The 14,410-nt window shown below is 41.8% G+C and overlaps 1 protein-coding gene across 2 annotated transcripts; it reads right to left on the bottom strand.

Annotated features, from left to right (window-relative positions):
- Positions 1 to 425: 425 nt before the first annotated feature.
- MUC21 (mucin 21, cell surface associated) lies at positions 426 to 5,438 on the bottom strand. 2 transcript variants are annotated; one of them, XM_045500671.1, is made up of 4 exons: positions 5,275 to 5,438; positions 5,059 to 5,182; positions 2,513 to 3,678; positions 426 to 1,919 (listed from the first exon to the last, which is right to left on the bottom strand). In XM_045500671.1, the coding sequence occupies exons 2-4, from the start codon at positions 5,120 to 5,122 to the stop codon at positions 1,734 to 1,736; spliced, it is 1,416 nt and encodes a 471-aa protein (XP_045356627.1). In that variant the 5' UTR covers positions 5,123 to 5,182; positions 5,275 to 5,438; the 3' UTR covers positions 426 to 1,733. The 2 variants fall into 2 exon arrangements, with proteins under 2 accessions (XP_045356627.1, XP_045356628.1); XM_045500672.1 differs by having other exon boundaries at positions 2,513 to 3,675; positions 5,059 to 5,438.
- Between the last annotated feature and the right edge of the window lie 8,972 nt (positions 5,439 to 14,410).

Here is a 14,410-nt window from a genome sequence, read left to right as displayed (position 1 = left end):
AATCCATGTTTAGAACTTTTATTTATATAAATGGATTCCCTTGCCTGGTCTCATTTCTTTTTTCTTTCTTTCTTTCTTTCTTTTTCTTTTCTTTTATTTCTCTCTCTCTTTCTTTCTTTCTTTCTTTCTTAGTTCTTTTTTTTTTTTTTTTTTTTTTTTTTTTTTGCTTCAGAGGTAGAATTTAGTGATTCATCACTTACACATAACACCCAGTGCTCATCCCAACAAGTTCCCTCTTTAATGCCCATCACCTATTTAACCAATCCCCCACCATTACTTCCCTCCATCAACCCTCACTTTACTTTCTACATCCAAGAGTCTCTTATGGTTTGTCTCCTCTGTTTTTATCTTATTTTATTTTTCCTTCCTTTCCCCTATGTTCATCTGTTTTTCTTAATTCCACATATGAGTGAAATCATATGACATTTGTCTTTCTCTGATTGCCTTATTTCACTTAGTGTTATCATTTATTTTCTATTCACAGTATGCTTTCCACAGTTCACACCAGTGGGAGGCACCTTTTCAGGGTCCTCAACCCTCAACTTCTCCTTCTGGTGCTGGATCCCTTTACATGAGATGATGATGATGATGACGACGACGACAACAATGATGATGGGCCTGCATAGGGGTTAGTGTGGCCTCATTGATTAGGATGAGCTGGTTTGCTGACACTAAAGAAATCCAGTAAGTATTAGAAGGCAGAGCGGTTTCCATTACTATAAGTTGGGGTGAATCTCCCAACAAACTGCTCATTCTCTCTGAGGGCTCTGTCCAGGTGGGAGTTCTCTCAATGCCTTGTGGATTTGGAGAGACTCAACCTTCCAAAGTAGCTCCCCTCTGTCCTCCAAGACCTGTAGAAACAGGTAGGCTTCTTCCTTGCACCCATGAAAGAGATATGTGCCACCCTTCTGGGAGAGGACTCATGAGAATATCAGGCTTTACCCCAGGTTACTCTGCCATGAGCCTCTAGAAAGGTTAGACCTTAGCCAGAAAGGATAAATCTAGAAAGTCTTTCACTTTTCTGCTTCTGAAAAGAGCACTGTGAAAGAGAAAACTGTCAACTCGCACCTTCATTCTGAAAAGTAACCCTGGTCTAGGGCAAATTTAAATGCCGTGGAAACTACGACTTTGAGTGAACATGCCCTGCCCCACAGCACATGTAATTGCATCTCTCCACCTCATCATGCTTTGGGTTCTCTATGTGCCATGACATAATCTCTGTGTACCAGAGACCTAATACAGTGAGTCCTTAGAATCCTGGCACCTGCCCTCCCTTCTCATCTCTCCCAATTCAATTCTCCTGTCAATCTGGGTGAGGCTCAGAAACACAGGGGTCCTGCTTGGGGCAATAAAGATTAGAGAAAGGGACAGGTAGGAATGAGGTCCCTGGATTTTGTTGTGGAGATTTTGAATGCCAGGTGGGTTCTGGCATGGGAGCTTTCTCACAGAACTGGGAAATTCAGTTCAGCACTGTAGACATCCACTCATGTGCACACAGATTCTCTCTGTCATATATTTTTGATGTGTTTATTTCTTAGCTAAATGACAATAGAATCTCCTCCTTCCACAGTCTGTTAAAATCAAGAGAGAGGGAATGTCTTCCTTAAGGCTGTCAGAGACCCAAACAAAGCTGGGAGGGGACTCCTGGGGACAAATGAAAGGACACTGAAGTCTCTGGTCTCCCAGGTCAACTTTCTCCTTGAAAAAAGTGGCACTATGGCTTCAGGGGCCACTCAGGGCCCATTGTATCTCCTCATCTCCATGGCTATTGAGGGTACTGGTCTCCTCCAGAACCAGTTAGGCCTCCAACTAGAGCTGTAGTGGGCTCCGTGATACCCTTCAGGGTCCATGCCAAGGTTGGGGCCATGGGGACGGTAGACAGCTGTGTCAAAGACGTTTCTCAGAGACAGGGAATATCTCTAGAAAAAGAAGGATGAATCACTTCAGAATTGTATCCCCCTGTTCCAAGCTTTAACCATGGACTCCTTCTGTAATCGTCTTCCCCTACATATCATCTCTCTCACCTAGTATTCCTTCCTCTAGACTTTATTCCTTCTTTCAGCCTTCTTTTTCCACAAGTCAGTAGTTTCCCATTGCACTTTGATTGGCTCTTCCAGTTCTAACTTCTTGCTTTTTTTAAAAAATTTTTTAAGTGTTTATTTATTTTTTTTAGAAAAAGAGAGACAGAATGTGAGTGGGGGGCGAGGCAGAGAGAGAGAGGGAGGGAGACACAGAATCTGAAACAGGCCTTAGGCTCTGAGCTGTCAGCACAGACCCTGATGCAGAGCTCGAACTCAAGAACCATGAGATCATGACCTGAGCTGAGTCAGTTGCTTAACGGACTGAGCCACCCAGGCACCCCTAACTTCCTACTTTTCTTTAGTAACACTCTCCTGATATTTCTTTCCTTCTTATCCACCCCCCAACTTGGTGACCCTACTCTTCATATCCCACTCCTTTATGTTCCTGCTACTCCTTCCCCCAGGCACTTTCCTACATATTAGGCACTCACCACACAGAGGAAGAGCCCAGCAAAGAATCCCACAGCCACTACAACAGAGACCAGAGTAATGAGGAAGATTTCCCATGGTTTCAGGGACCCACTGGGTGTCACTTCATTCACTGAAGTAGTAGCACTCGTGCCATTGGAAGTTGTGTGTGTTCCAGTTGGAGAATGTGTGCCAGAGCTTCCTGTGGTTGCACTGGATACAATGTTGGCAGCTGTGCTGGTCCCACTGGAAGTGACACTAGATCCAGTGTTGGAGGCTACACTGGTCCTGCTGGAGATCTCACCGGATCCAGGACTGGCAGCTGTGCTTATCCCACTGGAGGTTGTACTGGATCCAGTATTGGCAGGCATGCTGGTCCCACCAGAAGTTGTGCTGGATCCAGTGTTGGAGGCTATATTGGTCCCACCTGAGGCTTCACTGGATCCACTGTTAACAGGTGTACTACTCCCTCTGGAGGTTGTGCTAGATTCAGTATTGGAGGTTATGCCAGACCCACTGGAAGTCACACTGGGTCTAGTTTGGGAGGTTGTACTAGTTCTGCCAGAGGTTGTGCTGGATCCAGTGTTGACAGGTATGCTGGTCCCTACAGAGGGTGTGCTAGTTTCGGTATTGGAGGTTGTGTTGGAACTACTGTAGGTCACACCGGACTCAGTGCTGGAGGCTGTACTAGTCCCACCAGACGTGATGGATCCAGTGTTGACAGGTGTGCTGGTCCCTCCAGAGGTTGTGTTAGATTCAGTATTGGAGGTTGTGCTGGAACCACTGGACGTCACACTGGATTCAGTGTTGGAAGCTGTACTGGTCCCATCAGATGTTGTGCTGGATCCAGTATTGACAGCTATGCTGGTCCCTCCAGAGATTGTGCTGGATCTAGTACTGGAGGCTATATTGGTTCCACTAGAAGTCACACTAGATCCAGTGTTGAAGACTATACTGGTCCCACCAGATTTTGTGCTCGATCCAGTATTAGCGACTGTGTTGTTCCCTCCAGAGGTTGTGCTGGATACAGTACTAGAGGCTATACTTGTTCCACTAGAAATCACACTAGATCCAGTGTTGGAGATTGTACTGGTTCCACCAGAGGCTGTGCTGGATTTAGTGCTGGAGGTTATACTGGTCCCACCAGAAGTTGTGCCTGATGTGCTAAATGCACTGGGTGTTACACCTGCTGATAATAATAAATGATGACAAACATATACATTGAGCATAAATACTTTCTGCTCAATGCTTGGTTAAATTCATTACATGGATAATTCTCTTTGATGCTCACTAACAGCCCTATGAACTAGATACTATTGTTATCAACAGCTAAGAAAAAGAAATTGAGGCTTAGAAATGTTGACATTTGCTTATGTTTATACAGAGTAGTAGAGCAGGAATTTGTACCCAGGCTATTGGATTTGCACTTTCAGCCACAATGCTAAATTGCCCTCCCCACCCATCCCCAACACCAAGATCACATAACCTAGTTTCACTGGCAGTAAGCTTATTCCATATGCTGCTATATAGGATCCAATACAGATAAGAAGTATTATAAAGGAATTGCAAAAGCCAGGTGAAACTAGTATATATTAATTCATTTAAAATAGTATTGCTCCTTTCCTAGAAAATATTTTTTAGTGTTATTCAGAAAATATCTACATCAAAATTGTCTGAGTAGCTTGTTAATGATAAAGATTCCTAGGCATACCACTCCAGATTAAATGAATCAGAGTTTGAGATGGGACCTTTCAATGAGGGGCTGGGTGATTCCATATGCATTAAATTTCCAGGGATTCCTGATCTCTATACCAGAGGCTGGAGAAGAATATGTTATATGTAGTTTAAACACATAAGATCTCCCAGGATTAATGGCTATAATGTATAGCACATCTTTTCAACCTTGGGTAAACAGACTGAGTTAAAGTTGTGTCTATTTCTTTCCACTCACAACACTGAACGACAAAGATACACAACCTCTTCCAGATAACCAAAATTAATCTGTGACTCATTTACCACTAACTGGAACATCGGTACCTATCACCTCATTCCACACATGTGTATTTTTTCCTCAGGTTTATTTGAACTAACATAGGATTAGACTTTTATGGGGGGAAGCCCCTCCCCCATATCAGCAATATGGTACAAATTGGGGTTAAGATCAGAATCTTGAGTAAAACTTAAAAGAAACTGAGATGACCAAGACTAGGAATGACACAACAGTTAACTCTTCCTGTTCTTAGTATTTAACTCCCCAGCCACCCACAGATTATTATCATTTTATAAATGCAGAAGTGGAGGCACAGAGAAGTTAAATGACTCACCCAAAGTACACAGGTAACATTGGAGCCATGATCTACACACAGGTAATCTGAGACCAGAGTCTACAGTTTTAATCCCTGGGTTCTAACTGCCTCCTGGGTGATACCTAATTATATTGAAGTGACTGGGGTAAAACAATGATCCTCATTCTATGGAAGAGAACCAGAGCTAGTCCTAACAGTGGTCAGCATCTCCCAAAACACCTAAAAGGTTCTCAGATCACCCACTTTTAAAAGAAATCACTTACCAGTTTCTAAAAGTAGGAGATGCAATAGTAGCCAACACTTAAGGATAATGTGTCCTTTGTACATCTTGATCTGTCTTGTTGTGGTTGGAAGGTAAGATACCCAAATCCCAGTTGTGGCCAAGATCTAGAAGGCAAAGAACAGGATTCTTGAGAAAGGAGAGTTCGAGGTGAAGAGGTAAAAGCTAGAGTTTCCAGAAACTTGGGTCTCTTAAGTACTTGTTCTTTGGAAGAACTTTGAGCCTAGTGGGCAGAAGACTGGATGCTTGGGTTCCTTAAGCTTCTTCCATGCAATGTTCTTGCCTCTTTCTTTATTGTGGATGAGCTTCAAGGACCTTTATAGTTTCATATGTGTTGGGGAGGAGTAGGGAAGATGACTTATTCCTCTGCCAACTGTGAGAAATTAAACAATACTGAGCCTGGGAAGGAATAGACTAGGGGTCAAGAGGAAGGTGAGAAAGGAGAATGACATGATCACACTAGGCAGGGCACTGGACTGGCTGGGTCATAGCAGGAAGTAGACTAATATAAAGAGATTAAGTTTGTCAGAGTGGAAGGGACCTACCCTCTAAGGCAGAGATGGGGCCAGAAACCTGTTCTACTGCAAGACTTTGTTTCCTGGCCAAGAAGTTTTGTGTGTCTGCTTTGGCAAGGAAATAGCCCTAATGAAGTGAGCTAAGGGGGTGGTACCCCAAATTTATGAATCAAATGGAAATATGAGACTCAAATATGAGACCTAGCAGGAACTAGGTATCTGGGCTTCTGGGTTAAAGACAGAAGACAGATGGAGCATTACTGGGTATGCAGTAAGCACTCAACTGTGCACACTGAATAAACAGGGAAAGAGAGATCCAGGGGCTGATGAAGCCATCTTTGGGGTCTCTGGAGCATTAAGGCTGAGAGCATGAAGAGTGTAAAATGTGCAGAACAAGCCCCTCATCAGGCTCATAGCAGGTGAAGGGGTGGTATAATTTCCCTCTCTGATCCTCCACCATAGAAGTTCCCCTCTTGTTTGTTTTCAGAGGAATCTGTAGGATTTTCTCTGCCCTGGAATCCTTCAGATGTTCCTTCTCCTTAGCCTAATGAAGTATCTCTCAGTAGGATATACCACAAACACCAATTAGGAGACTTCAAGTCTGTTGAGGGAGTGAGATATATAGTCCAAATTCTCTAGAAACTTCATATTGGTCTGAACACAGATGTAACAGCAAAGGACACACAGTCCCCTAAATGAATAGGACTGAACAGACCCAAATAAGCAGAGAGTTTTGGGGGTTCATGGGAAAGGCATCTTGTGGCCAAGGTGAAGGAGATGGATTGATGGGAGTTTCAGCGCACAGTCTGTGTGACCAAGTCAGCTGTCTTCATTCCCATTTTATTTTATTTTTATTTTTAAAAATAAAGAGAATGAGCAGGGGAGGGGCAAATAAAGAGGGAGATGCAGAACCCGAAGCAGGCTCCAGGCTCTGAGCTATCATCACAGAGTACGTTGTGGGGCTCAAACCCAAGAACCATGAGATCATGACCTAAGCCAAATTTGGACGCTTAACTGACTGAGCCACCCAGGCACCCCTCTTCATTCCCATTAATGAGAAACTTTGTGGAAGAAGCAATATCTCAGATAGTTTATTTGTAGGTGAACAAATATCCCTGACACATAAGACCTGTTTGAAAGAAGCAGGAGGTGGCTGGAGATGTGAAGGAGTGAGTCAAGAGGGGACCAAGTGGGCTGGAAAAGGCTGATGCAGATCAACCTAGCAGCTGGGATGGGCAGTTCCTGAGGCTGAAGTGTGAGGAATTGCTCAATAACAGGGAAGGCTTTAGACACCTAGCAATCCCATAATCCCATTCTATGGCTGAGAGGCCAATAGCACTCTAAGAATTCCTTTTCTTTCCCCTCTAGACTTATTTGGAGGCAAAGGTCCTGAATTCAAGTCCAGATTCCACCCTTTAGACATAATCCTAAATTTTTTTTTGCATGCATACTTATCAGAATATATATATAATTAGTGTCTTTAGTCTCTTTCAAAACAATAGAAGAATCTTGGAATTCTATTACCCAGTTCCCAACTCATATCCTAACGTTACCAAGTCTTTTAGTTCTGTCTTAATTTTTAACTTCATCAGAGATTATTGTTGTTTACACACCTCCAGCCAAACATAGTCATACATCTAAAGTAAGCTGAAAGAGAGACTGGAGAATATAGTGACTAGCAGAGTGGGCTTGTGATCAACTAAAACTTGAGAATATTATCATTAAAGATGGAGAATGAATATTAGTGGACAACCATAAAGCCATGACACACATTTAAACCTACCTACTTTATTTTTATTTCTTTATTTTATATAGTTTCTGTATTCCTGGAGCTTTCATTCTGTTTTGTTTGTTTTTTTTTTTAATATAATTTATTGTCAAATTGGCTTGCATTCAACACCCAGTGCTCATCCCAACAAGTGCCCTCCTCAATGCCCATCACCCACTTTCCCTTCTCCCCACTCCCCCATCAACCTTCAGTTTGTTTTCTGTATTTAAGAGTCTCTTATGGTTTGCCTCTCTCCCTGTTTGTAACTATTTTCTCCCCCTTTCTTCCCCCATGGTCTTCTGTTAAGTTTCTCAAGATCCACATATGAGTGAAAACATATGATATCTGTCTTTCTCTGACTGACTTATTGTACTTAGCATAATACCCTCCAGTTTCATCCATGTTGCTGCAAATGGCATGATTTCATTCTTTTTCATTGCCAGGTAATATTTCATTTATATATAAACCACATCTTCTTTATTCATTCATCAGTTGATGGACATTTAGGCTCTTTCCACAACTTGGCTATTGTTGAAAGTGCTGCTATAAACATTGGGGTACACGTGCCCTTGTGCATCAGCATTCCTGTATCCCTTGGGTAAATTCCTAGCAGTGCTATTGCTGGGTCATAGGGCAGCTCTATTTTTAATTTTTTGAGGAACCTCCACACCGTTTTCCAGAGTGACTGCACCAGTTTGCGTTCCCACCAACAGTGCAAGAGGGTTCCCATTTGTCCACATCCTTGCCAGCATCTATAGTTTCCTGATTTGTTCATTTTAGCCATTCTGACCAGTGTGAATAAACCTACTAGCTTTATATTCTGTATTTATGAATTCTAATACCTTTAGTTTTTGTGGATCTCATCTTGCTGTCTATTTTGTGTTTTGTTTCTTGCTGGCTTTCACTGATGGTTTCTGAGATCGTTGTACTTGAGATTTATGACCAAATTTGTTTTTCTTGCAAAGGTATCTGTAGAAGTACTTTGAAGCCTAAGATGAGGGCTTGACCTTCCATAGAGAATTTGCATGTTTTGGCCAAATTAAATTATAGGCTTCAAGTCTTTTGAATAACCCATGATTTGGAACTACAAGCCATGTAAAGTATGTGGTTACAAGTTATTTCTCCAGAGATACTTCCCCCATGCCAAGTTTAGAGATAGGCAATTTTGTTTGCATTTCCTGAGAGGAAGAGTGGGTTTATTTTTAGCTTACACTCCCTGAAGGTTGCAGGCTTATGTGAGGGTCTACTGTGAGAGTCCTCACCTGGGCTAGTCAGTCGGACTGAGGCTGTGCTACCAGAAAAGTTCACTGGGTTTGGCTAACGTTGGCTTCAGTGCTCCTCTTACCTTCTTGGGTTCCTACCTTAGCTTAGCCTTTAATTCTAGCATTCCTTACTTTCCCGCCAACTCACTGATTCATTTAAGACGATTTTTAGTCCACCATTTTAAGTTCTTCAAGGTATTTTAAGTCAACACACTTAGTCCATTACAGAAACAGAAATTTAAGTTCTCACTGGATTTTTTTTGAGAAATAAATGATAGTGTATCTAAAGGCACTAGGATGGTGTTTGGCACATAGTAAGCATGAAATTATAAAGGACAGAGGAAAAACAAAAAGGAAAACATAAAAACATATATATGTAGTAGCCAGCGTATTTTAGGATTTTAATTTGTAGCACATCCCAGTGATTTTCTCCTTAGTTGTCACATGGCATTTGGAAGAGACAAAGAAGTAGAGAAGAAGAATCTTCCCAAAGATGAAGGAGACCTGGAAAATAATAGGTGGCTCTAAGATGGTTTCCTGTCACCTAGTTTTCATGATGTTGAAGCTACAAATCTAGACAGATATTAACTACACTTATTGTGGTGATCATTTCTCAACGTATACAAATATCGGATCATTATTTTGTACACCTGAAACCACTATCATGTTCTATGTCAATTATACCTCAACTAAGAAAGAAAGAAAGAAAAAGAAAGAGAGAGGGAAGAAAGAAAGAAAGAAAGAGGGAGGGAGGGAGGAAAGAAGGAAGGAAGGGAGGGAGGGAGAAAGAGAGAGAGTTGGGGGGCCTGCGTGCCTCAAGTGTCTGACTTGATTTCGGCTCAGGTCATGATCTCAAAATGGATAGATCAAGCCTGGAGTTAGGCTTTGCACTGGGCCTGGAGCCTGCTTAAGAGTCTCTCTCCCTCTCCCTCTCTCTCTACCCCTCCTCTGACTCACACTCGCTCTCTCTGTCTCTAAAATAAAATTAAAAAGGAAGGAAAGAAGGACATCAGTTCAGTGAAGATCAGGCTGCTAGCAGGTGCTTGCAGAATGCCTCTTGTGCCATGAGGGAGGGGGAAAAAAAGGTTAGAGAGGGAGGGAGCCAAAACATAAGAGACTCTTAAAAACCGAGAACAAACTGAGGGTTGATGGGGGATGGGAGGGAGGGGAGGGTGGGTGATGGGCATTGAGGAGGGCACCTGTTGGGATGAGCACTGGGTGTTATATGGAAAACAATTTGACAATAAATTTCATATTAAAAAAAAAGAATGCCTCTTGTGTACCTTTCACCAGTCAACTCCATGGTCGGGATTCAACCCTTATATAGAGAGTGACTTCCCACTGCTTTTGGAATCTGCCTCTGCAACCAGCCACAAAAACCATTTCCACAGCTGGAGTCAATGACATAAGATCAACTGACATAGTTTTGCCAAGATATCCTCGATACGATCTCATTTTTCAATGAAGGAGAGGTCTCTGGTGTGAAAACCTTGCTTTCAGCATCTAGTATGATAGGTGTTTTTATTTTTATTTTTCATTTTTTTTTTTTTGGTGGAAGTCTTAGAAATTAACTCAACAGTAGGTTTTAACCTGTGTTGTTTCTGTCCTCTTAGGCTGCTGGTTTAAGCATACAATGAAAGGATGGCCATTTTCCTCTGAGACATATTGCTATTAGTGTTTTTTAAATTTTTGCTTTTATTACAAAATGATTCAATAGATTTACCTTCCTCCGACTTAGAAAAAACAAAAACAAAAACAAATGAAGAATGCCATGCAATTACAAATCCTCTGGGGAGATTTTTCACCCCTGCCCCTCTACTCAATGTTCAATTTCAAGGTAGACATTCTTCTCAGTCCCCAGTGTGCACCATGGGCAAGGTCCTTTTATTCTAGTTTAACCATATTCTAGGCTTTAACCATTAATATCTCAGCTTTATTTAGGGTCTCCTATTAGACTCCACTCCTTGTTCAGGCCTTGGACTTTGTCTCCTGTACCCTACCTAAGAAGCTGTGAGAAGATAAGTTTATGTTAACCAGATTTGGCAGATACCCTCAATGCAAAGGCTGGTTCAGAGCTCTCTTTGAGCCTCTGTCAGTCTCTGCTTTCTCTCCATTGTTGATCTAAATACTACCTACTATCTACCTAATTGATACAGCTACAAATATTTTTTTCTATATTAACTGGCAATTTTTCTTGCTTTTGTTAAGAGGAGTGGTTAACATACTTTATTCCCTATATTCCCAGAAAAGTGGAAGTTTTCAAAAGATTGTTTTGAGATTACAAATTTCACAATCATGTATGATAATGCATTTAAAGTCAGTTAGTACAATGCTTAGCACGTAGTAAGCACTTAGTAACAAAGGAGAAAGGGGGAAAGAATGTCCAAACAGCAAACAACTGATCTGGCTACCACAAATATTATGAGGTATTTTTTTTAATGTTTGTTTTTGAGAGAGCATGAGTGGGGAGGGGCAGAGAGAGATGTAGGGGAGAAAGAGACTCCCAAGCAGGCTTCATGCTGTCATCATGGTGCCCGAAATGGGACTCAATCCCAGGAACTGTGAGATCATGACCTGAGCTGAAATAGACACTTTCATTTAGCATAATACCCTCCAGTTCCATCCACGTAGTTATGCTAAGTGAAATTAGTCAGTCAGAGAGAGACAAAAATAATATGACTTCACTCATATGAGGACTTTAAGACACAAAACAGATGAACATAAGTGAAGGAAAACAAAAATAATATAAAAACAGGGAGGGGGACAAAACAGAAGAGACTCATAAATATGGAGAACAAACTGAGGGTTACTGGAGGGGTTGTGGGAGGGGGGTTGGGCTAAATGGGTAAGGGGCATTAAGGAATCTATTCCTGAAATCATTGTTGCACTATATGCTAATTTGGACGTAAATTTTAAAAAATAAAAAATAAAATTAAAAAAAAAGAGAGACGTTTAACCAACTGAGCCACGCAGGTGCCTCGAAGTTTTGTTTTGTTTTGTTTTGTTTTTTAAAGCCGTAATAATACTATTCTTTCTCTTACTGGTTGCATTGCATCCCAAGGAAACTAAAAAGTAGAAATCCAAAGCTGAAAGCACATAGATTATTATCACTTGCTCATCAGGAGATCAAAGAGAAATTGTTCTGAGATTGTGACCTCCTAAGAGTTTCTGAACTATGGTTAAGCCCAGGGAATATTTTCACTTGAGCTCACATGTAAACCTGAGAAAGCTGCAGGTCTCCTCTAGAATCTTTCTCTATTTTTCTGTCTGGCCCGTTGGTTAAGCTCTTTGTGATCTTTTCTCTGGTTCTTTTTCTTGACCTTGATCATGACCATCTCAAAGCCCAACTTCCTGAAGACTTTTTGGAAATACGTCCTGACCCATTTTATCATCACTGCCTTCTTTTCCATGATTGCTTTTTTCCCCAATATTTTCTTTCCTAGAATATCTTCCATTGTTCAGTCTTTGTCCATACTCCCCTTGTCATCCATGGCTTCCTTGTCTTCCTCCTCTGTGATCCATTTCATGGCTCTTGTTATGGCCTCCTCCATGTCCATGACTTCTGCCGTGATTCATGACGTAACCACTATCATAGGTGTGGCTCAATTCATGGTCCACATCATGGCCCCCTCCATGTCCAAATCCATGTGCTCCCCCATGAACCAGCTTATTTTCCCAATTATGGAACATCCCAGAGCTCAGTCCTGAGTCCAGGTCTGGACCAAGGCCAATTCTGTAATTATGGAGGTATTAAATGCCTCTCTTTATCAGAGGAAAAGAAAAGTTCTTCTAAAAGAGAAAAAACATATATTACTAGAATTAAATCTTTTCCTTTGATATCACTAAACCTTCTTAGATTGTAAAAAATCACAAATTTTAACTTTCTGTCTGTTTTCTCTCTTATGCTTTTTTTTTTGTAGGTGTGATATTGCTGGTTCTCTTCTTATTGTTTATTTATTCACTCTTCTGAGAAAACAGCCTTCCAATTATTGCACTTACATTGTATGTAAATGTTATGATCTTGCTCTGTACTTTGGTAAGGTTATATGCCACTAAATTCTCAAGACAAGGATAAATCCACGTCCTGTACCTAGGCAGTAGAGTCTCCCAGAAATGGGGAGTCTTTTGTTGTGCTAATCAACAAAGAAATTTGCATGTCTATGAGGACAGGAAAAGAAGAAATGAAAGTTCATAAAATAAGGATTAGAATAGTATTTACTTTGGGTTGGGCAGGTACTGGGTTGACTGGCAGGACACACACAGAAAACTATTCAAATGATAGAAATGTTCTATATTTTGAACTTTATAAGGGTGTGTGCACATGTTTAAATTAATCAGATTGTACATTTGAAATGTGTGGACTTCTTGTAAATAATACTTCAGTTTTAAAAAAAGATAAGGGAGGGAGGAGCCAAGATGGCAGAACAGCATGGAAGTTTTTTGTGTGTCTTGCGTCCTTGAAATACAGCCAGAAAACACTAAACCATCCTGCACATCTAGAAAACTGATCTGAGGATTAACACAACAATCTGCACAACGTGAACCACAGAATTCAGCAGGTACAAGGCATGGAGAGGTGAACATGGGGAGAGAGACACCACGGAGGGCAGGGAGCCACTTTTGCATGCAGAGAGAGGACGGAGAGGGGGGAGAATATGGGAAAAGCACCCCTCCCCAAAAGCAGCTGGAGAGAAAGTGGAAACAGCCACAAGGAATGAACTAAAAAGGGGGAAAGGAGAAAGGACCAAGAAGAAAGGAGAGGGTTTAAATTCCATTAAGACTATAAAAGGGAGAGTGCAGAGTCTGAAACTCCACAGCTCAATACCTGCTGGTGCTCTGGTGGGAAGGGCGAATCCCCAGGAGCAGAGTGGGGTCCAGGAGGTTCTTTGGCCGCACAGGGAGAAGCAGTTCCACTGTTGGAAGGATGTTTGGTAGAAGTTGTGAGGCCACCTGGTCCCAGCAGACCCCAGAGAACAACCACATTCGTTGGTGCTGGAACAAGGTCATTAAGGGTGAAGCCTAGTGCCAGATGTGTGTTGTGATTTTCCATAATCCCTGAAATGCTGCTGCTACACTATCTCGCAAACTTTTTCTGGGGCGGGTTGGCACCTGGCTGCAGTCTCTGGGCATCAGCAGCAGCACAGTCCTGTGAACATTCCTGGATGCAGCCAGCACCCAGCCGTTGCTCAAGGATACCCTCCACAGAGGGGCAGAATGGCTCAAAGTTGCAGTCCCTCAGAAGTAAGGGGTCAGGAAAAACAGCCACATCTGAGACAAAAGTCAGGAGGGAGGTGCTGCCTGGGGCTTGGTCATGGACTGTGTAAAAGCGGGGAGTGGACAGAAGCTGAAGACAAAGGACGGGTGCACAATTGCTGATCAGGGAGAACAGAGTTCCAATACTAGAGACTGAGTAGCTGGGTGACACCATTTTCACCACTCCTGCACATGTGCATACACACCCACAAGCACCACAACAATCCACCCCAGTAAGCTAAGCAGCACCATCTAGTGAGGAACGGAGCCATTACACTAAGCCCTGCCCAAGTGGGCCATCCTCCCTCTTCAAGAACAGAAGACTCACCACCTGCTTAGTTTATGGACTATAAAGCACCTCATAGTTTGAATTCTAGGGGAAAACAAAGTAATTTGTATTTCAGTTGTATTTCAGTCTGTTAGCTGGTCCATCTATTCAATTTTCTTTCATTTTTCTTCTTTTTTCTCTTTTTGATTTATTTTTCTTGAATACAGAAAGAGGAAAAAATTCATTTTTATTAAAAGTATTTTTCTTTA

Source organism: Leopardus geoffroyi, chromosome B2 (assembly GCF_018350155.1).
Source record: "Leopardus geoffroyi isolate Oge1 chromosome B2, O.geoffroyi_Oge1_pat1.0, whole genome shotgun sequence".
Lineage (NCBI taxonomy): Eukaryota > Metazoa > Chordata > Mammalia > Carnivora > Felidae > Leopardus > Leopardus geoffroyi.
The sequence above is the reverse complement of the archived record's forward strand: the minus strand, read 5'-3'. Positions and strand labels throughout refer to the sequence as shown.